The sequence below is a fragment of the Haliaeetus leucocephalus genome, unplaced genomic scaffold (genome assembly GCF_000737465.1).
Source record: "Haliaeetus leucocephalus isolate CR32 unplaced genomic scaffold, Haliaeetus_leucocephalus-4.0 Scaffold555, whole genome shotgun sequence".
Lineage (NCBI taxonomy): Eukaryota > Metazoa > Chordata > Aves > Accipitriformes > Accipitridae > Haliaeetus > Haliaeetus leucocephalus.
Window position 1 is genome coordinate 16,908,466 of NW_010972991.1, and position 26,626 is coordinate 16,935,091.

Consider the following 26,626-nt stretch of genomic DNA (forward strand, 5'->3'; position numbering starts at 1 on the left):
GGGCCCCCCGCGCCCCGGCGGGCGGAGGGGGTCAGCGGCCGCCACGCTAACATGGCGGACAGCCCTGCGTGTGGGAGGCGGCGAGGCGGGAGGGGGAGGCCGGGGACCGGGGCGAGGGCTGCGCCGTGGCCGCCGTTCCCCCCCTCTCCCCCGACCCCGCAGGGCGCGGGAGGGCGGCGGGGCCGCCGGGTCCGCGGGGAGCGGGGGCTCGGCGGCCGCCCTAACATGGCGGATTCCTGCGGAGGGGGGCTGTGTGGTGTCTTCCCCCTCGGCAGCCGGGGCAGTGCCCCGCGGCGGGAGACCCGTTCCCGCCGGGCGCTGCTGCCTCTCGCAGCGCGCCCCTTCCGCGGGAGGCGGCGGGGGGCGTCCTCGCCCGGACCCCTCCAGGAGAGGGGCTGCCCAGAGCCCGCCGTGCCGTCCCCTCGCCCTGTGGCAGCCGCCCGGGCTCGGGATCACTGGCTCCCGCGCGGGTCTCGGCGGGTCCCTTCCCCTCGGGTGCACCCGCACGCAGGCAGCTCCGTCGGGCCCGCGGGGAGCAGCTGTGTGACATGCTTCGAGGCTGGGCTGGCTGGCGGGGGGGCATGGCCGTGGCGTCTCTCCTCGCTTGCTTCTCAGAGGCCATGTTGTGCGTCTGTAACAGTGACTATCCATCCGGGCTTCCACTGTCACGCTCTTTTTTCCCCCTCACCTGAGCTGTGCCTGCGGGCGCCTGCACGAGGCCTCACCCCGTCCCCCTTGGCACGGTGGACGTGGGGGCATGCCAAGGAGCAGGGCGGCGGCGGCGCAGGCCGTCAGGGCACCGCACAAGTTATAAGGGCATTGCACAAATGATGCTTTCTGGGACGAGTGCTGGGATGACGGGGCAAATAGCCTTCACACAGAGGGGCTGGGGGGTCCTCCAGCATATGGGAAGTGGAGCCCTTGACTCCTGTTAGCAGCCTCCTCCCATTGCCAGCGGCGTTAGCTGGTCGTCTCAAGGACGCGCATTTTCCCTCTCCCCTTGGTCAGTCTGTTAGTGTAGCAGCAGGAGGTTTGGAGCCACCAGTCCTTCTGGAAGTCTCTTGGTTGAGCCTCAAACTCCTTGGCTTGGCTGCCTCCGCTAGTACTTGTGGTCCAGTCGGCCACTGCTGCACTGGTGGCTTTCGGAAAGTATGGAGAAGAGGGTCCAGTCGCTGCTCAGCTGCCAGCTGGGTGCGTGTGTGTAAAGCATGTGCATCTGGCTGTCAGGGTATCCTCTGTGTGTGTGTGCTCGCTGTGGTGCCATTCCCTGTTTGGTGGGAGGTCAGCGGAGGTGCCTGCTGCTGGTTGTAGGGGAGCTGGAAGTACAGTGTGGGAGTGGGGGGCTCATGCCTATGTAATGGAGATGGTGCAAACGCAGGAACATGAGGCAGTGTTATGGCTTATTACTAGACAGCACTGCAGGTCTTCTCCATTTGGCAGTCTGGGCTCGTTCAGAGCCCAAGAAGATGCATATCTGTGCTGGGGGGACCCTAGTTGTGGTGAAGAGGGAAGTAAGTGAGCTTAAATCTTCTTTTGAGTCTTTCTGCAGTGCAAAATCCTGCACAGCCGACATGTGCCAGTAGGCAGGAGAAGCGCTGCGTTTCAGACCTCTGCAGCAGTCTCCGGTGACTGAGCAGGATTTGATTGTGTAGTCCCAGTCGAATATAGCCGCCCTGAAAGAAAACGCTGCGTGGCGTCCAATAAAGCGGGTTAGACCTGCCTACCCTCCCAGCCAGACGCATGGCTGGGTCTCCTGCTTGGCAGTGGGTTGTGGGGGAGAGTGCTGCCCCACTTCTTCTGCCCTCACCCCAGCTGCTGGATTTTTGGCTCTGAGGATACTGCACTTGCCCGCTATTCTTCCTTGCGTAAATGAGGGAGGCAGCAGTGCTGGGGGGGAGGTGGGGGTTGTGAATAATGGTGATGGTAGGAGGGGTTTGTTCCAGTCTGGACTGGTCCAGTCTAGTTCTTTCCTTCCTGTCACCGTGTGAACAATGCTGCTGCTGCCGTGGCTGATGCTTGCGACACGGCAGCCCCCTCCCCATGTGCTTCAGGCTGTGGTGAGCTCCCTTCCCTGCCTGCTCTGCCTGCTGTAGGCTGAGCCCCCCGCAGCCAGGCAGCCTGCTGCCCCCCGCCGGGCCTTGAGCTGCGGGGAAAGGTTATTAAACCCCAGAAAAATAAGGGTCTTCACAAGACTTTGGGAGAGGATGGGTGTTGTTTGGTGGTGAACAGCAATAGGAACGTTTCTCCCGTGGGGACAGTTTTACTGGAGGCAAGAGGCAGGCTTACCTCCTTTCTGCACTGCAGCCTGCCCCCAGGCAAACAGCTTGTGCCTCTCGCTGCTCCCTGTGCTAGAAGGCTGGTGCAGGTGTGTGTCTGCAGCAATGCTGGGCTGTACAGTCTGGAAATGATTCCATCTCTAATTAAAGGAGAGACAGAGTGCTCTGGAAGGGAATTAAGACCGTCCCTTCCTGAAAGGGAGGCTTAATTGTGTAATGGACTAATTTGGGTATAATGGCAAGTTTCAGTTCAAAATGCTGTTGATGTAGCGCAGGAGCAAGAGTGTGGTTGATGGGAGAATTCCGCAGGTACATGCGTTCCCCTCGGGACCTGCTTTCCCCCAGGTACTGCTTCACCACAACACCCTGGCCCTGATCTGGAAAAGGCCTATTGTAACAGAAGAATAGCTGGTTGTTTTTTGTGGACCAGAGTAACTTTGGTGCCTCTGAGTCTCTCAGTTGGTGTAAATGTGCAAGGTCATTGTATTGCTAGATTTGTAGGGTTTGGTGCACAGATATTAGCTCGGGTCACTAAAGGGTCTCTTTTTCAGAAATGGGGAGGTGCAGTGGATCATTTTTTTTTCAAGGAAAATTAATTGGTGCCCAGTTTTGTAGTCCTGTCTGTATCAGACATGGGGAGCTGAGGGGGCCAGTGAGTTGGAAAGCCTGGCCCTGACTAGCCTGCTGGCACTCATAGGACTTGCTGCAGGGGTGCAGTTGTTCTGCAAAACTATGCACTGTGGACAACTGGTGGTTATTTTGTTCCTCAGGTGAGTGTTACTATTCAGGTATGAAATACAGCATTGCTGGTCGAGCTGCAGTCAAACTTGAGGCATCTGCTAGTAGAGTGTACTAACAGATGATATATAAATATGTACATATAGGTGTCACTTGAGTATTACAAGGCAAAGCTGCTTTGTTGATTATTCCTGCAACTCAAAGCTCACTGTTTAGCAAAGAATGCTTTTATACCTACTTTAAGACCCTTAAACAATGAACACTTCTTTGTGGCTGATCACGTGCAATTTTTCTAAAACTGGGTTTGTCCATATGGGTTATGGACATCTAATATGCTTCTGCTGCTTAAAATGGTAGTCCTGCTCTGCCACAGTACAGCAAACTAACTCTTTGTCCTGGTTAAAGCTGAACATAATTACTATGATTTGAAAGGTTCTAATCATACAGTTTTCCTTTCTGAATATTTAATATTGGCAAACCTGCACAAAAGAGGGCAGTCAGACTGTTTTCTATACATTTGTATAGATCCTTCAGATAAATAATTCCCTTTTAAAAGAAATTCTGAAGGGCAATTAGAATTCAGCACAGCTCATAGTTGACTATTGCTACAGAAAATGAACGGTTTTCATTCCAGCTCCATGGGAACTTTCACTGCACACTTCCTTCTTGGGACATGTGAGAATATTTATTGAAACAGTACTCCAGGTGATATTTGTCTGAAGCATGGCTTTTTAAGTTTTGCACTAAAGGTCATGTGCTCTCCCTAGAAGCACCTGTTTTTAATGACTTGTTTTGCTGGGAAGGTAAACTTAATTCATAATCACTGGAAAATTTATATGATTTCTTGAGTATAATCAGAACAGCACCAGAAAATAGTGGAGCTACTAGCTAATTTTACAAAAGTAAAGTGTTGCCAGCTTTTAAAACTGTTGTGTGCATTCTCTGAGAACTAAATGGTTACTGACTTCTTGCTTTAGTGGAAGAAGGGGATAAGATTAATTACACTGCATATATATTAATTCTACTGGCAAAATTCCTTAATATCTCAATTAATTTTGAAGCACTGAGGTTTATTTTTAATGTTATGTGCCACTGAATGCTAATTTATATGGTAAAGCTGAAGAGATTGCTCTGTGGAGTTGCTGTGGAACAGTTACCCTCAAGTTGCGTTCACTCTGTAATTCAGTACTTTATAGGGTATACTAGTTTAGTTTTCTAGTAGCAAGAATAAGTGGAAAAATACACTTCAGCAATTTGCTTAACTGTAATGCGGTTGAAAAGATGATCATTTGGGTTAGGTGATTCCCAGAAGCCAGGTTTTTTGTAGTTGGCACATGTAGTCTCATTTAAATAATGAGAGCAGCAAAGATTTATTTTTACAATAGGTTGGTACATCCCATGTTTCATGCCATAGACCACAGTGAATTTGTAGAAACTTCGTTGTATGTTGGGTTTACACATGACCAGTTCTGAACTGTATTTTATTCCATGAAAATGATGGTTCCTTTTAGAAGGAATAACTCTTCAGCAGTGCTGGTTAATATTTTCTTGACTGCTTTTTATGTTCTTTGTACTGTTTTATGTGATTGTTTTACCTTAATTTGAGTAAGCTAGCCTTGTACTTTAAAATGCTGCTTTGGTGTTGTGTGTAATAGCCTTTAAGGGCCAGCTGAAATGTTTCCTCATTCCTGAAGGCAAGCATAAGTTTCTTTTTACTGTCTTGCTCATCTCTGAATTTGTCTATATGGTGTTCAGTTTCACTATATAAAGCGCTATTTTTCACCCACATGCCATGTTCATTCACAGCAGAGGGAGAAAGAACGTGGCAAGGGAATTCTAAAATAGAAAGGAAGTGGGGAGGGGAAGAATCACAGTGGTTACAGGGTTAAAAACACTTCTGGGAGGGTAGTCCATTATTAAGACTTACTACCCTAAAGCAGGATCATGTAGAGCTCTTTGCCTTTAGTTTTGAAAATCTTCCAGTTCAGGCTATGAAAGATAAGTACAAACAAGCAGTTTCATGTGCCTAATTCATGTGTTTTAGCAGTTCTTCATACATCTGACTTGATCTGGCTCAGAGTTTACATTCACTCTTGAAAACTGGGCATTTTATGTGATTATCAACTTTCATGGTGGGGTGTTGCAAACCTCCTTAAAAGCACTACTGAAAAGGCATTTGTTATGTGTTTTAAGATAAAGCTTTTATTTTGTTCTGGCTATTAAATTTATTTTTGTATGCATTTTCTCCCGCAGGGCAAAATCTCTGATCAAGTTTACAACTATCCAGAGGGCTTAGGAGAAGTGCTTTATAGAGAACAGTTCGACTTCAACGCTGAGCCACCTTGGGAACCTAGCTGATGATAGTAGGGTTCCATCTCCTAACTTGTCCATGTAAGTCTCTTTTCATCTGTATGCAGCAGGAGGATAAGCACTTCCAAAAATACAGAGTGTATTGGCTTTTTGATAAACAAGATAACTGTCTTGATGTAGCTTATCAAAATTTGAAAATAGTGGCATGCATATTATATGGGGCTTTTATTCAAGGGGAGACTATAATTTTTACTCACCTAAAACTTTTCTCAACAGAATTATCTGATGAATTTCTGAGAGACTTAAACATGTGTGAGTAAACTTTGCAAATAGAGTGAGTTTTCTGAATTAGGGCTGTTGGCTGCAGAAATCCTAAAATAAAATACTGTAACTTCAGTCTCTCAGTGGCAATTCTGACGTCATGAATTGGCACTGCATGACTGTTAACATCAAATTGTGATTTGCCAAGTACTGTGTGATTTCTTAGGGTATTTTATACTGCAATAGTTAAAATTTGCTATTGTAAACAATGCTGATCATGAAGGGTGTGCCTTCCCAAATGCCTCTGTCCATTATTTGCTAATTACTATCCACTTCCACAAATAGATGTAGTTGAGCTACAGCAGAATGTGGAATTCTGTGTTGGATGGAAATCGTGTACCAATTATAAATGCCTTTACATTTTTTTTAAGAGACAAATAGTTATTAAAGAAAAACAAGACCCATGATGACTGAAAACAAATGAATGCCCATAGCTGATCTTAAGGAGCACAGAAAACTCTGGAATGTGTGTGGTTATCCTGTTCTGTTAACATAAAACAATAGCTTTATGTGGTTTTCACAATAGCCATAAATGTGCTTCTAATATCTCAGTTAAGCTGACTTTATACAGTATTACTTTTTTCCTGTCTAGCTGAAGGCATTTTCGTTTGGCTTGGTACCTATAAATTATATAATGCTTTTTAATGTAAAACTTGAGAATGAGAATGATTAAATGCATCTAACTGAGCCAGGTGCTTTTTAAAGACCACAAAGAGTCCAAATGCTAGTTGTGTTAGTATGTCTCTTATTAAGGTATTTAATGTAGATTACCCTATTCTTTGAAAATACTGCTGTAAGGGAGGCACAGGGTGAGTTTGGTTTATCATGATTTCTGGCTTTATCTCCAGAGGTTATATTCTTTTTGTTTTGTTTGAAACTTACTGAATTAGCCGCATATGTCTGGTTTTATGTAGATGACTGTTCTATTCAAATGAATACAGTTAACACTGAAAATTCTCTGAATATCAGTGTTACTTTGTAGGTGTCACATGATCCTTATAAGCAAAAGATCTGAGAAAATTGTTTCTCTTGTTCAGTTTCTGAGTTTCATCTCACTCTTGTATGTGGGTAGAACTCTTGCGTGACATTTTGCACTTCCAACAGGAATAAAGTAGTAAAAAGATAGGAAAGGCAGAATAATGGTTAGGAAGGACAAGTGAATAATGTATAAAATTTTAAGATACTGTAAATGCGTTTTAACTCCTAAAACTGTTGTGAAGGAATCTTGGCTTTGAAGTTTTTTTCTTTGAGAAGGCTGTTCTGGTACCTTCATTGAGACTATTCTTTCTCTAACTGGTAGACTCATGTGCTGCTGTGGCAAATAGTGCAAGGTATAGCTTGTCCTAGAATGGAAAAGCCACTGCATTTGCTGTATTTGTAGCTGAATGTTCAAATGATCTGTGTGTTTATTTTGAGCTTGGCTCTATTTTGTGTTCAGTAATAATATACTGTACACAAATATAAGTAGTTCAGTATTGAATGTAGTGGTGATGTGCATAGCAGTAGTCTGCAAGTGTTTGTCAGTAAATCTGTACCTGTTTTGGTGTGCTGAAGCATAGGTAATTGCCTCAAACACAGCTAAGATGCAAGTTAGCTAGCTGACTGGTAGTCTGAGCCCTGTTCAACTTGCAAAGTGATTTAATGGGAAAAAGGTCAATTGAGCTTTTAAATATAATTATTAATATTATGTTCCACTGGAACTCAAATAAGTCTTCTGTCTGGAGGTGTACTTACATTCCCATTAAACTTGCTTCCTTTTTATAATTCTCTCCCTCCCACTTTTGTCCTTGTATTACACTGGCCAAGGAAGAACTTGGGATTTAGTTCTGTCTTGCTCTTCAAGCTCTGACTTCCTGAGCAGTCTGGCAACTGTGGCCTGAAGTCTTGCTCCTTTTGAAATCTGTTCTATTTATTGCCACATCTGGTTGACGGAGGGAATTAGTGATAGAAATCTGATCTGTTAATGAGCCCTGTCTATACCAAATGGAAGCAGTAGTTATCTGGACTGGCTATCCTTTAAAGCTCTCTTGACTTTGTCTAAATAGAACTGGGTGTTGATCGGGGAACAGGAGAGTTTGGAGTTTGGCAGGTTGGGGGGCATTGGGGAGGCCAAATACTAATATTGACTAAGCAGGTAAGAGAATAGGGTAGGGAAGTAACTGCTTGCACTTCCATGAAAGAGAAGTGCTGGTATGGTTCCACAGAAGTATGCATGCACTGACAAGAGTACTCATCTTTGTAAGCTTTGCTAGCTTATTGGCTTTGAATAATGTATTCAAACTTCAGGAAAACAGAAGGAGGTTCTTGAAAGCATCATTCCTGTAGAAGAGGTCAGATGGGGCATTATTTCTAGTATCTTACCCCTTTGCTTGCTTACTTCAGCAGACATGCTCTTGTTACATGGCTCGTTTAACTGTGTTGAATACTCCTGAGAAAGGTAGGATGCAACTAACCTAAGCTGTACAGGTACTCTGCTATGACCCTCAGTGGATTTGTACTGAGAGGCAACTTGGGTAATGCAAAATGTGCACTGCCATTGTAAATAGACACCTGTTTCAGCATTGCCATCAGTTGGTTAGTGGCTGCATTCAGCTAACTGAACTATAAGGATGTAAGTTGGTGAAATGGCATCTTGGAATATTTTTTTAAAGATAACTCCCATTATAAATAGGCTTTTCCTCCACTGAAAACAGAGGTCTTGTGTTTCTACTTTTCTAGTATACCTGTTGTGTATTTAATTGCCAATGTTAACGATAAAATGCTTCTACTTTTTGATCTGTTACCCCTGAAGAACCAGTATTATAAGGAATGTGAGATGAATGTATTTTACCTCTTTATGATTTTTGCATCAGCATAATTGTTAATCTCATAAATATTTATTTTGCTTAATAAGACATGTAGTTGAAAGCATTGGGAGTCCCTTTGGTTTGCAGATACTTTGTTCTTTGCAGAGGAAGTTTTTAATGAAAGAACCAAACCTCAAGGTTTTTGGTGTTTTTTTCAGGCCAAACAAGATGTACTTCTGACAATGTAAAGAAAAAAATTGAAAATTATGTGTTTGTTATGGATGCTTGCATATGACAAGCATGTGTTTACTTAGTCACTTTTCAGAGCATTTTAATTTTCTTCTATTCCAGATGTCTGCATTAATTGCAGTGTTTAAATATGTAAACTTTAAGATAAAAGTTCTTCATCTGGGAAGTCATTGTGTTAAACCCTAAAGAGCCTGAGGATATAAAGGCTTACTTCAAAGAAAGTAATTGCATGCCTATGTAGAAGTCTCATACCACTTGACAGCTTTTGTTTGCCCTAAAATATATGCCCTGGAGCATTGTGCAGACTAACATTTCAGGTGGTAAAATGGGTGGTGTTACCACACTAAGTCTGTCAAATCATGACTTGCAGCAAGTCAGCACTTCCAGCGAGGACTGAACTCTGTATTGTAATGATTTATGACTCTTCTTACAGACATAGAAGAAGTCTTAAATCATCCTCTTGATTTCCTTCATTTGATCTTTCACAAATTTTATCATTGATTCTCCCCCCTCAGGAGGAGGGCCAGGGGCAGTCAGAAAAGAGTAAGGTTATAGCGCAATCCCAAATCCTGTTGCAGGTATTAACCCCTTAAAGAAACATTTCTCAAGTATGCACTGTTTTGTGGTGGTGCTGTAGCAGTGCTGGTAGGAATTTCAGTTTTCTCTTTGTAGGTTGTTCTTTCTATCTTGTTCTCAACAAGACTGAAAAGATGTAATTTCTTCCAGAGCAGGAGAAATTGGAGAAGAGAGGAATAGGCTGTGACTGAGGACAGAAGTTGGTAGGCTAATGTTAGCTTTTTTTACTAGATGAGTTTTGCTAAATGGAAAAGCTTGGATGTCACAGACATGCTTAGAAAAAGTAATTGCTGTTTAGCAGCCTGGGAGAGGTTATAGTAGGTTGTTTATGGTTTGTTGCAAGCTATTCTATTAAGGTTGTACTAGCATGGATTCCTTTTCAAGATGCTTTTGGATGCATGAACTACAAGGGACAGTGTCTGATTTAGGAAATTACCTTGATCAAAGCTAACTTACCAGATAAGTGTTCTTTTTGTTGTTGTTTTTGGGGAGTTAGTGGTAAAGAGGCCTTCTCCTTCTGTGCTTTACTTAAACTGGTTCTCCCCTTCCTCCTCACAGGATTTCCCCAAAAGTAAAAGGGCAGCTTTTGGAGGAAAGTATTGTTTTACACCATCTCTGTCTGAAAGCTATAGACAGGAAAGCCATTAACTATGAAAAAAACTTTATTTTGAGAGTACTGCAAAATTAGCCTAAATCTACTCCAGCGTAACTCAGGTGAACACCAAGACTCAGAGGAAAAAAAAGCTAGGTAGTGTTTAGACCAAGTGAGCTTCTTCATTATATGGGGCGCAAGCAATTAGCCTGCAGGGTGGGTGTGTGTCTGGTGAGTCTAAAAATCTATTCAGTGCTGTGACTGGTTCCACTGGGTGTAGTGAGACCTCCCAGCAGTGCAGATTGGTCATGTGCATTCATTGAGAGGAAGGGACTCTTGACTATCTGCATGCTTTAGAGTGTAGGAAATGCCTTATAATAATAAAAAAAACCCCAAACACCAAAACTTTAAAATCTAACTAAGTAGTACCCTTGTATATACAGTAAATCCTTAAAATGCTTTAGTTTTGCCTTCAGGCTTTTTAACAGGTTTGTACAATATGTCAGGGAATTGTGAGCTTATGATCAGAAACACGGAATTTGTCCAACTTGAATAAACAATAAAAAGAAGCTCAGATGTGAGGCTTCTGCCAGCCCAGTCACTTCTCATGTACGTTCAGTTGCAGGTACTTGCAGTATTTACTGGTTGGATGTGAGTGGGGAGGGGGAAAGAGGAATGGGGATCATGGAAACTGTGCTGTGCAGAGTTACTGTGTCAAAATGTTGCAACTGAGTTTTGTTGAACTTTTTCTGAAGTCATAGGACAGATTAGATGCCTTCTAAAAAACATGACATTTAGATGCAGCACAAAACATATTTGAAATTTGAAAATTTTCCTTTAACACACCTCTGTGTCACAAAAGGATTAAAAAAATTCTGTTTTTTGAATGGTTAACAGATCTGCTACATTTGAATAATCTGCTGAAAATGGAAATTGCTTTGGTCTTGCTGTGTTCACAGTGGTTGGTTTACTTATTCCTCCCTTTGGGTATTATTTTTCTTGCAAAAAGATGACTGAAGAGCTATTATTGTAGAAGAAAAATTTGATGTGTTTATTACACAACCAGCAAGTTCCTGAGGATGCATAAAGTACTTTAAAAATTAGCTAAACATTAGGCTGTTTAAGACATAGTATAAAGAAATCATGCTAAAAGAATTAAACTCTGCTGTTAGCTTTTTTCCTTCTGATCTTCATGTTTTGAATACTCCAGAACTATATCAAATTTTCAGTAAAATGATGGTGCCAGCTTTTCTTGGGGGGGGGGGGGGGGGTGGGCAATGGGGCAGGAAAACAAACCCCTTTTTGGTACTCTGCTCCAGGAAATCACAGATGTTTTATGGAGGTGAATGTGTTGAGGACTTTGTGTTAATCAGCTAGCAAATCAAGGATACTGATGAAGTACCTGTTCAGAGGGTGACAGTAGCTACCTAAACATGACTGTGATGTCCGTGTTTGTTTCACTGATTCCAAGTCAAACTTAGTTCACAAGCTTGTTTTTTTTTTGTTCAGTGGTTTTTTTTAGGGAGTTTTAGCTGTTACAAACTTAAACTGAGATGCGACTGACTGAAGGCGTTTTTCCTGGTCATAGTGTCTACCACCTAGCTGTTGTTCATATAATTGTAATTTACTTAAATCCTTACATCAATGTAATAATTATCTTGCTCTTTTGTGATTGTTTTGGATCTTCAGGATTCACTTAAATAAGCATATGACTCACTGTATGTCTGAGACAACTATGTTCTTACCTGGCATACTTGTCTTTATCATTCAGCTTCTGAATATAACTGAAAATTCTTGCTACCACTGAGTTAAATTCACCTGGTAGTAAATACTTCTCTTTAGAAACATAGGTGGCATACTTGAGTTATGCAGAGAGCATACAAAATGCTGCTGGCTCATTTCCCCATTATTTGGTGTAATGACAAGTAGGAGCAACTGCTACTTGGTTGTCTTAGTATTAGCTTGAGCAAAAGTAACTTTGTATGATTAACAATGTTGACTTGTGTTGCAAATTGTGGATATTTTTTTTTTACTGTAGCGAAGTGGTGGAAGAAACATGAGACAGAGTGAATACCATGGCCTTCTGACCATTTGAATCCAAAATTATCATCTTTGCTTTTAGTGTCTTAGTGAAGCATTTTTTTACCTTCAGCTGTAATGTTTCTGGTTTCTATTAATACTTTTAATTAGGAAAATAATTTTGTTATTTTAAAGCCAAGTACAGGTGGCTCTAGAAAGCAAACATCTTTTTTTTTATAAATACTATGCAACTTTTGTTGATAGATTAAAAAAAGTCTTGGGTGTTCATGTAAAGGAGGAATCTAGTTAGCTGGCTGGTTTTGATCAGTCTTGTGTTAGTCATAAAGATGACAGTTGAAACAAAGTCTGGTCAGTCAGTTTTTATAAACTAATAAACTGCTTTTAAACAAGACCTACAACTCTAATGGAATGTAAACTGCAGATTGTTGTATTCATCAAGTAAGGCTGATGAAGGTATATAATCAGCTGTTGGTAGTTTTCTGCTGTCTACTGTTTTTTACTTGAGACTGACTAATCCATATTCAAAGACTGTGTATATTTCACAATGTTTTCTGTCTTTGGACTTTGTTCATTCAGGTTATCTTTTGGAAAAAACACTCTTTATAAACAACATAAAATTTGCAGTGAAGGTCTGAGGAAAAACGAGATGCAAATAAAGCTAGGCTCGAACTCTTACTTTCTTTTAATACCAGTTCCACATACTGAGATTAATTGTCATTTTTAAAACTACTTCTAGCTAGTGGCTTCTTTCTGTTAACCTCTATTGAAGTAAAGATTTTTAAATGTTGTAGGTAATCTTAAGAACAGAACAACAAAATAAATGTCTAGTAAATACAATGTGTGAAGGCAATGGTTATAAATAGCATCTAAACAACAGCCAGGATGTTAATACAAATATGTGAATCTAACAAATATCAATGCTAACATTTAATCAATAAACTACAAGTTTTCTTCAACAAATTCAGAAATGTGTTACAGACAGTTTTCCAGTTGCATACTTGATTACTAATGTCACTTAAGATCTGTACTTAAGAATAGCTGAGCTGAGGTGTTTGTACAAATATGCTACACTTGTAGTATTTTCATAGTTTGCATAAGCTCAACACAGATCAGTGTGCATACAGTCTGGGATTCTTCTCAAGAACAGCCTTGCATCAGTTGTTTCTTACCTGTCTTTAAGTTTTGAAGTACGCAGCTTTTGTTTTATCCTTGGCTTCCGTAGAATTGCTCTGTCCTTACCCCTGGCAAATGGAGAGTGAACAGAGTAGGAAAAAAAAAAACCAACTTTGATTTTTGTAGAGGGGGTGTGTATGTTAACTGTTTGTAGAAAGCTCTTACTAATTTTTAAGTAGTGGCATAGTATGCTTTGTGCCTCTTTTGCCATTAATTTGTATTTTCTTTGTACAGTTTGTTGCATAATTTAAGGACCCGGATATAAGGCTTGGAAGCCCATCCCTTGTGTTTCTTGGTTTATGACTGTCGGCTTTGTGGAATACGGCTGAGATGAAAGGATTTCTTGAGGATGCAAATTACTCCATTGGTCTGTTGGATGAAGGAGCAACTCTTGCAGATGTTATTGACAACTGTATTTATGAACATACTCATGTAAGTTTTTTGTAAGTTTTCCAAATCTTTGGTTTAGTTCTCTAAGTCTTCAAACTAGGTCAAGGTATTTAGCACTGATGAGCTTACAGCAACAGAGGAACAGTTGGCTAAAACTCACCTTACAAAGTAGTTTCCTCTTCTAATTCTACTTCTTTGCTGTTTGTTTGCCTCAGGTTGAATTTTGTTGGGGAAATTTGGGCAACAGTTGTTACCTCCCTGAGTGTGGCTAGCAGGAAAGTAGTCTTGCTGCTGTAATTAAATGCAGGTTCCCATCTCATTCTCTCAAGAGATTTTATTATCGGTGGGGTTTAGACCAGGAACCTGAAATTGGGCAAGTGGATATTGCTGAGTTAGAAACATTTTTGTTGTTGTTCTTTCCCTAAAAATATGTCAAAATTTAGACAAATATGTATGCTGAGCCAGTTTAAAGCCATGTTTAACATTTCTGTGGTCGATCACAGTTGTATGGTTATACATCTTCCCGTTACCCTTCTCTCCGTTGGAAACATGGGTATGAGCATTCTGTGAGGTGCTACCTTTTTTTTTTTTTAAGAAAATAAACTGGTCTAAAAGCTATTAAGGTTTAGCAATCTACTGGAAAGAAACTTAAATAATTCTGTGTATACAATAGTAGTTTTATTGAATAAGGCTTTATTCACTTCTTAGGAAGCAGGAAGATGTTGTAGCCTTTTGTTTTATAGACAAGATTGTAGAAAAAGTAAGCTTCAAAAAAAATTAAGTTTGATTAAGCAAATCCTGTGTCCTTAACATGCCATACCTATGAGTTGTTCACTTTTCCCTTGGTTTATCAGAATTAATGTTCAAATGCAAGTGCTCAACTATAGTACAGCAAATAGCTAAATCCCGTGGCCTTCTGAACTCAGGTGTAGGATTCCCAAATCCTGATTCCTAATATTCTTTTTCTGTCTAGCAAATAAATAGGTAAACTACTGGCAACATGTCATGTCTCCAACCACTGGCTGGCTCACAGAGGATAGCTGCCTCCTGCTGCTTTCATTTACTCCTTTAGCTCAAGGGGTAGAGGCCTGTGTCATGGATCTAAAGCTCCAGATCCCATTCCTGCTGGTGACCCGTACAGGGGGTCAGTATGCTTCCACCCGATGGAATTTCTATTTGTGTTTTTTAAACAGAAATAAAGACATTGTATACAATAAGCCACAACATAGTTTCATATCTGCAAAAGTCAAGGGCTAGAATTGACATTTGATGTACAGTCTTAATTCAGATGGATCATATATTTTGTGATGGTCTTTAACTGATAAACAGTAGGCCATTCTTTTACAGGAATTTTACTGACTGCACATTATAAACAAATATAGAATGATCTGTTTGGATTTCAATCCACTACATCCACATCATGACCTGATATGAGAAAGACTATGGTAACAGATGTACAAGGGGGACTGTTAACAGTTTCCAGAAAAGTGTCTGTGCATTTTCTTAAACATTATGTACTTGACTCTGCAACCTTAACACAGAGTTTAGTTCTTAAAATTCTGTTTGAACTCTGTGCTTCACAGTTGTGGAGAACAGTCTCAAACTTGACTTCCTGAATTAAAATACTATCAAACAAATTTTTAGTGAAATGAGCTATTAGCTAGATGTTAAAATAATGGTAGAGCATTAGATTTTATTCCTTGTATAATAAGCTATAAATTATATTGAAACTGGAAGCTTTCAACCCAGTGGATTTTCTTCCTCCAAAAAGTTGCAGTCTTCTGAAAATACAAAGTTGGAAGAGATTTGTAACCTGTTCTGTATTTTTAGATAAAATCAGCATTTGGCATTTAAGTAGTGTCTTTTGTTCAGGAATCTCAGAATACTGTCTAAATAGCATTCATAATATCTCTGAAGTGGTAGGTATTCCCTTTGAGGTTTTTTTAGAACTAGTTCAAATTGCTAGGTGAAAGTAAAAACAAAAGCATTGTTCGTGGTCAAACCTAAAAGTTAATAGCAGGGTGAAAAAACCGTACGTAATTCTTTTAAGACTGTTTCATGGGTTGTTTTTGTTTTGACAGCAAACCCACAATTTCAGACATTTTATTTTCTTATTCTTCCTTTTTTTTTTTAGGCTGGAAAAAGAGCATTTTATGTTGGTGATCTTGGAAAGCTGGTAAAGAAGAACATACAATGGCAGAACGTGATGGCACCAATAAAACCATTTTATCCTGTAAGATGCAATTCTACTCCAGGTGTACTCGAGATTTTGGGAACCCTTGGCGTTGGATTTGCATGTTCCAGTAAAGTAAGTTTTTATTTTCTGTGTATCCGTGTGCCTTATTTTCTTCCATATGTCTGCTGTTTTAAAATCAGCTTTTTGGTATTAAGTGCTATGGTTATAAATAGTATAATTTAAATTGTGAACTCCTGTGTAACTGGTTGTTGAAAATCTATACTTCTATGCTAGAAGCAGTGGGTAGTTTTCCTCTTTAGTGTGTTTGACTATTTAGTACACTACTAGAGCACATCTAAAACATTCAGTAAAGATACTGCACTGGACTGTGTCAAACTCTGTTATGCTCTTGTTTTTCAGTCTGAAATGGCATTGGTACAAGACCTGGGCATTTCTCCTGAAAACATTATATATACAAATCCTTGCAAACAAGCTTCTCAGATAAAGTATGCAGCGAAAGCTGGGATAAACATAGTGACTTGTGACAATGATATTGAGCTGAAGAAAATTGCACGTAACCATCCAAATGCTAAGTAAGTATCAAAATTCTGGTTTTGCTTTTTATGTGAGGGGAAACTTAATTTTGCCTGTGTTCTGGGTTGTTTGAGTTGCAAGCAAGGTACATGGCTTCTTTAATACCATTCTATTTTTCTCTTCTCTGTCTCCTTTGAAGGTAGCTTTTTTGTAACTTTTCCCTTACTGGGTCTTAGCTTCCTAATATGATAGTAAGGCCCTTGTTTTGGGAAAAATCTTGCATTTTGATTTCATAGGGCAATCTTTACATAAAAAGGTTTCAGTGACTGAAGTTCAGAAGTCGGGCATCTCATCATGTGCAAGTACATCTTCCTCCTTCTCTATTGTGGCTTCAGTGTTTTCTTTCAGGGTATTCTGTTTGGATATTAGTGGCTTCAGCTGCAGTCAGGGCTGAGGCTATTGGCAAATGAACATGTGCATCAGGTCCCATCTAGGCTTTGGGCACGCTCTGCAGGTCTATTAAATACACCTACAGATATTTCCCCACTATTAAAAGAGTGAGAAATTTGACTTCGGGTCTATTTTTAGTCACTTCAGTATAGGCCCAGGTGCTTTCTGTAGGGAAGTGATGAAAGCTGATGTTCAGGTTAAAGACGAGAATTTTATTGCTGCCAGTGTATCGTGGTCTCTTTGGACTGATGGGCATTCATGCCATTAAGAGTCACATCCCTCACATATGAATACTTTGGCTGTGGGCCATACCTTTAAGAAATTTGGAGTCAGAGCTTAAGTGACTGTTACAGTGCTTTCCAGTGATTAATGAGGTATAACTTCCCACCAATGTTATCAGAGCACACTAAGAAACTGAATTCCTGACATCCTTTACAAAGCCCTTGGTTCTAGATAGTCCTTATTAAAGTGTCATGTCTTCTCCCAAAACTGGACATAGCTGTAGAACTGAGAAGACTTTACCAAGTTCAGTATCTGGAGACTCTGCTCATCCCACCTAGTTACTCCCTCAAGAGTCAGTATTGGTGTTGCTAGTGAATACACTTCATCCTCATGGAAGCCTCTCAGTGCTTTGTATACTGGAGAGTACTTCTGTGCAAAGAATGCTATGTATGATAAATGTGTAAAATGCTGGCCTTGACATACTCCGTGCATTTGAAAGCCTTGGCAATTCTAAAGGTGTCTCATGTCATTAGTGTTTTACCAGTTATCACTGGTGTCTTTAATGTTTTGTTAGTTTTTACATTGATTTATTTCCTTGAGTCTAACAGCCTCTTTTAGAAGATGTTGTCTATGGCAATGTCCACAGCAAGAGAAGTTGGGATGCAGGTTTCTCTTGAGCTGGAGAAACTGTAAAGTGGGGAGACAGAATGAAGGAGTTTCATGAGCTAGAGAAAAACAACAAACTCTACTTCTTTTCAAGGATCCCATAATCTAATATTTTATACCAAGTACAAGAAACTCAATTTCTACAAAAGAACTGCAGTTTGCCATCTAAATTTTCTAGAAACCTGATCTCCAGCTCTCCTACTGGGTAGAGATTTGTTTGCTTGTTTTATTAGAATTCTCTTACTCAGGTCATTAAAACTTGGATGCTGAAGTGACAACTATGAATTTTTTTCTTTCTCTTCCTTGGTGTAGTTTAAAAAAGCCAAAGCCTTTATATAGCCTTGTTCTTCCTATGTATGGTTGTTATAGCTAGGTTGTCTTTTTGTAGATGAAGCTAATGATGCTTTGGCTGAGGAAATCCTGCTTAGAAAGCTGTAATTCTCCTTATTTTCTGAAAATTCTTGTAACTTTCTGCACTAAACTCAGTAATGGGTGGGTCTCTCTTTATAATTGAAGTTTCTACCTTTGGAAGTCTTGGCAATGCAAATGATTGCAAATTTTTTTTCTTTAGGAAAGAGGAGAAATGTCAGAAAGGAGTCCTTAGTCTTTCATTTCTTTATACCTTTGGATTTTTCCAGGCAAAGTTCTAACTGCTAAGGTTGCTGGTGTCCTAAGAGTTCTAGTAGAGGCATGGTTGTTATAAGTATTAATGCTTCCTTAAAAATAAACAAAAGAACCAAACCCCAAACACACATATCATCCTCTAGCTCTGGTCTAACTGGCTGAAACCCAGGAAGAAGAATCCTACTAGATTTCTAGAAGCCAGAATTATTATTTTTTTAGTGCAAACCATTGAATAAGTTGACTCACTTATAATACTGCCATAACAATTAATCAATGAAATTTAACATTGTATGTTTTTAAGAAATGGTTTTGTCTAAACTTAATATGAGGTTACAAACCATAATATTATGGATTTGAAATTTTTTTACATTTTAAAGAGTTTAACTTTTGACAATTTTTGTTATACCTAGCACTTTTTCCAAATGCCTTACAAAATATTGACTACAGATTTCTTGAACAGAATTGTCTGTGCAAGTGGAGAAGCAGGAAATGAGAGGCTAGTCAGAGTTTCTCAGGATGAAGTGGTATAAATTAAAATTAACAAGGATTTCTGGGCAACCTGTGTGAGAACTTAGGATTTTTTTTTGCTTTTTACAAAATGCATTTTAAACACATCCTGAGACATTTGGAAAGGGCTTTTAGAACTCAAGGTAGCTGTTAGGCCAACATGTATTTTGTAGTGGCTAGGCTAAGTTTTGCTTGTTGCATGTCTTGAACTGTTTCACTTTGAGTGCAGAGCTTCTACCACTTGTTTATGCCCTCCATCTTGGTTAACTGTAGTGTGCTCTGTGCAGTCTGTGTGTATGTCATGACACAACTTCTGTTTAGTTTACCACATGGCTAATTAATTCATCCTTATTAGGGGCTGGGGAGGGGGCAACTTTCTTAGTCAACAGTAGTTTGAATTTGTGAGCTTTGGGGATATACCTCTAGAAGTTTTGATGTGAACATGCCTTTGCCACTCAAGTGTTACTTTGATGTAGAAAACTGTCAATACTGGTACTGCAGTTTGCCAAACCTACCCAGAATGAGGCTTTGACCGGAGGGAGGAAGGTGTTTCGCTGCATGAGACTGTAAGAGGTGGTACTCATTGCCTCCCTGTTCCACAAGTGCCCTGGAAGAAGGGGCAGGGAATGGACTGACACCCCCACCCCATCCCTGGTCTGTGTCCTCAGCCAGGAGGGGAGGTAGAGGGATGTGGCCAGGGTGTGCTTTCAATGTGTCAGCCTGGTGTTGTCCAGATGCTGAGTTTTACCAAATCTGATACATGACTGACTAAAGGGGAATCTCCATGCTCTCCTCTTGGCTAGAAAGGAGGACAGAGATGGGAAAAGCATGTTACAGTCTTAATGGTTTTATGAGGAATTATACTTTATGAGAAGGTAACATTCTCTTTTATTACAGCACTCAACAGACTCTTGCTGCTACAAAAGAGTCTTAGTTGCTGCATTTCGAAATCCCTTGTCCTTGTTGGCTCCATGTTTTAGCCCCTAATTGCTAGTTTTTTCTCTGTACAGGATTGTTTTTATTAGGTTCACTTGACTCATCCATCGATGGAGCTGGAGTACTGACAACATAATCAACACACTTCTGACAGTCTTCAGGCTTCACATGTGCTGATGATGTAAACCAACTGCCCCAATCATCTTCCCCTTCTCTTAGGCTCTTACTGCACATTGCCACAGAAGACATTACTGCTGATGAGGAGATGAATATGAAGTTTGGCACCACCCTGAAGAACTGTAGGCACCTCATGGAATGTGCTAAGGAGTTGGGAGTCCAAATAGTTGGTGTCAAGTGAGTAACTTTATTGTTCTCTGCTGGCTGAGCAGATGTTTGTATGATGTACTCAAGACGTAGAATACGAAATAATTTTTCCCTCCCCCCTTTGGCAGTATTTTACAGGGTTTTAAAAAAAAAAAAACTTTTCAGATCATGAGTTTCTGCTTGCAAGCAAAGTAACTATTACAGACATCAAAACAATTTGAAATAAAGTATCAGAAATCCTTCTGTCAGCATAAAAGCAAAGTTTAGAAGCCTCTCCTATTTTCTAGCTGTACTTCTGAACTTTTGTGGTAACTTGATTTGTATTTTTCCAGCGTAACAGAAGTGCTAGTATAACATGGAATAGCTTGGACAGACTTTGAACAAGATGAACGTGAGGTGGATTTTCTAAGAGTTAGGTCCTTATGTCACTCTTTGATCATATCAAGACAAACTACTCAGATAAGCTTTTGACTCGCAGATGGCAAGAATGAATCCTACTGTTCTGAGAGCTTCTAAATGATCTGTAGTGTTTTAATTTGAAGTTTGAGAAAGATTTTACTATATGGAAGAAAAATGCATGCACAAGTCTTCTGTCTACCTTTAGCTACTAAGGTATCACATGTTCATGTCATGAATGTTTTAAGAAAGCAACCAAACAAGTAGAAGAGGGTGGGTCATCAAGACAAAAAGTATTTAAAATGGAAGCCAGATTTTGAGGATTTAAACCACAATTGTTCTGATGTAAATATGTTTGAAACTGATGTTAAATTAAAGTATAAACATACTATAATCTTTACAAATGACAAATATATTTAAAAATTAGATGATACTACTGAGAAAATATACCTCATAAATATCTAAAGTAACTTTAACAAAACTCACATGGCTTTTGTGCATTTTCTTTATAAAAAAAAATTAAAAATCCACATGTGGGTTCATGCAAGTAAGTCTAAAAAGTGACCTTTGCCTCAAAATGGCATTCCTTAAAGGAGTAGACCTGGAGTAGAGAGTGTCATGGCTCAGATGGGTGTGTGTATGGTCTGTCCAGAACCAGCATACCATACTAGTCTTTAGGAAGCTCATGGAAATGTTGGCGCTCATTTTAGCACCTCAGTTACTAACAGTATTATGGTAGTACTTAAACCTTTTGGACAAGGAACCAGTGGGGATTCAGGAGTCTGTGGGAGGCATCAGTACTTCTCTGCCTCTGATGACCTGTTCACCAGCCTGTTTGGCCTTGCTGTGAAACTAGGACCTGGCCTGGGGTGAAGAGGCTTCAGAACAGGTTGGCAGTGGGACACACCTCTCCTCACCTTCTCCCAAATGTTGAAGAGAGTAGACAGTGTGCACAGTACAGCCTTAGCTTTGAGAAGAGAACTGGATGGCCCAGGAGAGAGGGTATACTGGTGAGGCAATATGGAGTAGGTTAAGAGAGGAGAGACTGTATACAGGTACTGTTAGCACTGACACCCACTGAAGAACAAATTTTAACCACTTTGATAGTGAAGACTGAAAGGTTCAGTAAATCTGTTGTTATTTCTTAAAGACAATATTATAGGACATTCTTAGCATGAAGAGCAAGACAGGTCTCAAGTACAAATCCAATGGCACAGAAGGCAATCTTCTGAGCTTATTCTTTGCACAGTTGCTGTATTATGTAAGGTTGTCTTGAGCCACTTGGGAATGAATTGCTTCCATTGCTGTTTTAGATGGTGAAACAGTTTGCTTGGTCTGAAAGCTGCCACGGTTCAGTGTATTAACTGCATTTTTATTCCTTTCAGATTTCATGTTTCAGGCTCTTGCAAGGACCTGCAAACGTACATTCATGCTATATCTGATGCTCGGTGTGTGTTTGACATGGCTGTAAGTAGATATGTATACACACATGCAGTTGCTACAGTAGAGGATCCATTCTGTTCTAATCATATGAGCAAGCCAACTACGTTATTTCAAAAAATATATCAATGTGGGAAATGGAACTTTTGGTAAGGGACTAAATACTCCATTGTGAGACATGTGGTTGAGGTAAAACAAACTTCATAATCCTAATTGTGGACAAAGGTTAATGAATGCTGTCCCACTGACAGGCAATAGCCTTGTATGCTATTTTCAAATAATAAATTTGTTTCCCACTTTTGCTAAAGGCTTTTTGAAATTCAAATCTGTCCTGCAAATACACTGCTGACATTTTTAAGTTACATTAAAATGTTAAGCATTTGTATGCTGGTTTTTTTGTGATATAACCACTAATTTGGTGCATGTGATCTCTGAGGCTAATAATAACTAAACATCGTAAGAAATAAAGGTGTCATGTTGTGGGGGGATATCCAAATTTGGACAAAGAGGAATGGATTTGTTGGATGCTTCAGATGACTGAGTCTCACATGTTCTATGTGTATTTCTCATAGTGCAAAATTCAAAAATACCTTCTCTGAACATCTGTCTTCCTGTAAATGAGAAGGTTATAAACTAAATAGAGAAGACTGTAAGTCTTTTTACTCTTACTGCTGCAGTTAGTGCAATAGCTGTGACTGGTAACACATGGAGGGCAGCAGAACTAAAGTTCTCACTGATTGTGCAAATTTGTTGTAGCAGTCTTGTCACGTAAGCACTATCCAAAAGATGTGCATTACACATTTGTAAATTCCTAAAACTTTCTTTTGTCAAAATATACCACCCTGTTCAACAAATACTGTCTGAATATAACAAATGCCATGAGATGGGAGTTGATGTTGCTGTGGAACTTCTATGTGAGAATTGTGTAGCAAGCCTCTGTTGACATCCCAATGCTATTACTTCTAGGTTTAATGGAACTATAATTTTACGATGCCTTTACTCCATCGCTAGGCATACTCTGCTAAATATGCTCAAAAGTATAAGTACATAGAAAACAACCACACTAAGGATCAACAAAAAACATTTTTACAGTTACAGTTGTCCGTGTACTTATGTTCTGCCTATGCATTTTTTTAGGAAGAATTTGGCTTTAAGATGAACATGTTGGATATTGGTGGGGGCTTCACAGGTTCAGAACTTCAACTGGAAGAGGTATGCAATATACTGAAAGTTGAAACTCTTAATTTTGATTTAGGAAGTTGAAGTGGTTAACCCTTCAAACTGCAACTAACATTGATAGCTGAAACCTATTCTAAATTCCATGTTAGACTGTAATTCATAAGATCCAAATAATTGGTTTTATATTCTTATCATGGGTAGTGTAATCAGTCCTTGGAGGTGATCATTATTTCTTTTTAATCCTGTTCATATTGGGTGAATGCTGACTTAAGCATATCACAGGTTAAACTACTATGCTAAGCCACCTTAACAATAGTAATTCAATTTTTTGGGGCGGTTGACTGTTATTGTCCAACTGGTTACTGTATTGCATGGTTTGGGCCAGGATTGCTTAGCATGCTTTGGATCATAAGCCATAGTGCTACTCTAAGAAAGTTTCTGGTGCTTTCCTTTAGAACTGAAGACTAAAGGTCTTGCTTTTATCTTTGCTTTGTCTAGCCTTTGATTTGGCCTAAATAGGATCTTTAGTATGCAGTGGCACATAGACTAACCTGTTTACGCTATTACGTTCTCTTAAAGACAAACTCCTTGAATGTAGGACAGTGAAAGTGATTCAGTGAAAAGTTGCTAAGAGCAATCTGGGCTTTTCTTAGTTCTAACTGTTCTGTTACTTGTCCAGAATACTTGTTAATCTTCAAATATCTGGCTTAAGATTTGAGCATCAGTATTAAATCATTTCGTTTCTAATACAACAATATTCAGAAGTGATCACAAAAAGGTCCTTTCCTTGTTCTTCTGGGTTCATACACAATTTTACATTATCTGTTGTGCTGGACAAACTTTGAAATGACTTGCGCAATCTTGAGTGTACTACAACTTGAGCTTTGGCTGGGAGGGGGGACTGTGTAGTACTCAGACTCATAGTACTCAATCTTCAGTGTTCAGCAGAATGACCTATTTTCTTAAATGCTTCTGTAAACTTTGGACCTCTGGTAAGGGCACTTCTCAGAATAGAGGAACAGAGTAAGCTTTTGGTGTGCTCACTAGAACTGTTGCTGGCTGAAAGTATGTGTGTATCTGATACATACATAAGCTGAGTTTCCTTGGTCTTAACTCTGACTTCAATTTCCTAGGTTAATCACGTCATCAGGCCGTTGCTGGATGTCTACTTTCCTAAGGAATCTGGTGTTAATGTGATCGCAGAGCCTGGATGTTACTATGTTTCATCTGCATTTACTCTAGCAGTTAACATCATTGCAAAGAAGACTGTTGAGTATGATAAACTTCTTCCTTCTGGAGGTAAGGGTCATATTCATCTTTTACCTGTTACGGATCAATACAGATAACTGCCTACTCTTAGTCAGGATGGACTAGTTGGTCTCAGCATATATTTAACACATTCCCTTGTGCTTCCACTGTAATCCACCTTTGGGGTTCTGACCATATGTTATCTGTGTATCTTACTTTCTTTGTTATGTTGTGTCACCACTTACTAGGTTTCCTTCCTAGGTTACATGTTTGCTTACTAGGTTTGACTTCTCAATGGTTAAACCTGTATTGGGTGCTTTACAGAAGGTATACTAGAAGGTTCTGTATTATAAGAGCATAGAAAAATGTATCAGAGCAAGCTGCTTCTCTGCTAAAGTAGAAATTGGATTTATATTCTTAACAGTGATTATTACTGAAAGTATTAATTTTATTATGCCTCACACTTAATGTTACAACTGAATTTATAATCTGGTCTCATACAGATTGCTCTGCTCGTAATTCTCCCATTCCAGTATATATGGAACCCCCTTGTCAGGAGAAAGCAGTTGACTTAAGTTAGATTGCAAAAGGACTACTTATGACAAAAAATGCATGCAAGACAACTTCTTTTTTACTTCCAGTGGAGGAAACCAGGAATGATGATGAACCAGTATTTACGTATTACATAAATGATGGTGTTTATGGTTCTTTTGCAAGTAAATTGTCTGAGAAACTGAATACTATCCCAGAGGTTCACAAGGTGAGTCCTCCTATATTCTTCAGAGATAGTCCTTATTATCCTTATATTTTTAATACAGATTTAAGACTTCATATGTATATAATTATGTATTGTTTATAAAATTATCCTTATGTATATTTGAAAGTTTTCTGATTCAATAAACTGAAGCCTGAATTACCTGGATCATTTCCACATAGAAATACAAGGAAGATGAGCCTCTGTTTGCAAGCAGCCTTTGGGGTCCATCCTGTGATGAGCTTGATCAAATTGTGGAAAACTGTCTTCTTCCCGAGTTGAGCGTTGGAGATTGGCTGATCTTTGATAATATGGGTTCTGGTACCTTAGGTGAACAGTCTACCTTTAACGACTATCAGAGGCCACTGATTTACTACATGATGTCTTTCAGTGACTGGTAAGAAAATTCTTTTGGTAGTGGCAAGGTTGTTTTCAGTTCCTTCAAGAGTGTGCACTTACAGCCAAATATAAATTATATTTGATGGCAAATATCGGAAGGTGTAACTGAGTGCAAGAATGTGCCTTTTTAGTTTGTGGGTTTGATTTGTTTTGGTTTTTTTTTTACAAAATTATTGTCTGACTTTTGCTAAGACTAAACTGAGAGCTGTGATAAAATGCCTACTTTGCTCTGAGGTTGACAAAGGAAAGCAAAATACCTAATGTTGACTGAGTTCAGTGGTAGTCTTGTAAAGCCTTTTGCTGTTTGATGTCAACCTTTGAGCTTTCCTAATACTAGTAATTGGAACTTGCGTACAATGTTAGCACCATTGTTGTAGGCAGGAAGGGCAGTAATGCTGTCGTGGTGATGGTGGGACCTGGGTTACCTGTTCTAATACCAAGGCAGCCAGGACCCTGCGCTTCTGCCAGTGGAGAGTCACGGCCTCTCTGTGTCTGCCAAGCACTTGAGTAGCTGATTCTCCCTTCTGCTGAGGCTGGGGCCAGCCTATCTAGGGACAGTAGACTTCAAATGCTATATTCAAGGCTGGTTTCTGATGTGAAATTGTACATGAAAACACCTTATTACAACTCTCACCCTTTTCTGCTGCAGGGATGAGATGCAAGATGCTGGAATTGCTTCAGACACATTGATGAAGAACTTCTTCTTTGTGCCTTCTTGCATTCAGCTGAGCCCAGAAGACCGCTTTTCCACTGCAGCTTAAACAGGCATTAACGCTTCATTTAGACCTGCAGTTGCAAGTCTGTAGTTTGTCTGGTCAACATTCCAGTGTGGAAGAAATGGAACAATCTTGAATTCAATTCATTCTCTTCAAAACTTGAAAAAATAGTAATAGCTAATGGGGACCAGGCAAAACGAGCTACAGCTACAATTCACTGGGGGGTGGGAGGGTTAGATAATGGTGTCCAAATTTAAAATCAAGTTCATTCAACCCCTGAGCGTTTAAATATGCAACAAAATGGATGACTTAGTGGAGATGGAAACCCATCACTTGGGTTCTTCAACAGTTTACATACAAGTACACAGTTTTTATACTAAGGATTCCTGTTAGAAAAGTCTTGTAAAGTTATTGTCTTTTGCCCAGATATATCAAATGTCAGTGGGAGACCAGTGTGACTTCATTAGATGTTTAGTGTATTTAGAATGTGTAAATTTGTGCTTTGAACTGTAGTTTAATAAATGTAAAATTGCATCATAGTATTTGTTGTATTTGACCCTTGATGTATCCCTTGTATGATTGCAATAAAACTTTGTGTAGATTT

The 26,626-nt window shown here is 39.8% G+C and overlaps 1 protein-coding gene across 2 annotated transcripts; it reads left to right on the plus strand.

The window, feature by feature from the left end:
- Positions 1 to 5,235: 5,235 nt before the first annotated feature.
- Positions 5,236 to 26,626, plus strand: AZIN1 (antizyme inhibitor 1). Of its 2 annotated transcripts, none has more exons than XM_010577020.1 (11): positions 5,236 to 5,405; positions 13,296 to 13,493; positions 15,586 to 15,759; positions 16,048 to 16,220; positions 19,786 to 19,920; positions 21,672 to 21,753; positions 22,864 to 22,938; positions 24,039 to 24,204; positions 24,795 to 24,913; positions 25,090 to 25,304; positions 25,956 to 26,626. In XM_010577020.1, exons 2-11 carry the CDS (start codon positions 13,392 to 13,394, stop codon positions 26,065 to 26,067), a joined length of 1,353 nt encoding a protein of 450 aa, XP_010575322.1. In that variant the 5' UTR covers positions 5,236 to 5,405; positions 13,296 to 13,391; the 3' UTR covers positions 26,068 to 26,626. The 2 variants fall into 2 exon arrangements, with proteins under 2 accessions (XP_010575322.1, XP_010575323.1); XM_010577021.1 differs by lacking the exon at positions 5,236 to 5,405 and adding an exon at positions 14,425 to 14,595 and having other exon boundaries at positions 13,405 to 13,493.

What these genes read in the sequence shown, in the direction of transcription:
- AZIN1 (XM_010577020.1), top strand. Translation starts at nt 13,392, where the DNA reads ATGAAAGGATTTCTTGAGGATGCAAATTACTCCATTGGTCTGTTGGAT. An exon ending in GTCCAAATAGTTGGTGTCAA is followed by an intron (nt 19,921 to 21,671) that starts GTGAGTAACTTT and finishes TATTCCTTTCAG; the next exon opens with ATTTCATGTTTCAGGCTCTT. An exon ending in CTATCCCAGAGGTTCACAAG is followed by an intron (nt 24,914 to 25,089) that starts GTGAGTCCTCCT and finishes ATTTCCACATAG; the next exon opens with AAATACAAGGAAGATGAGCC.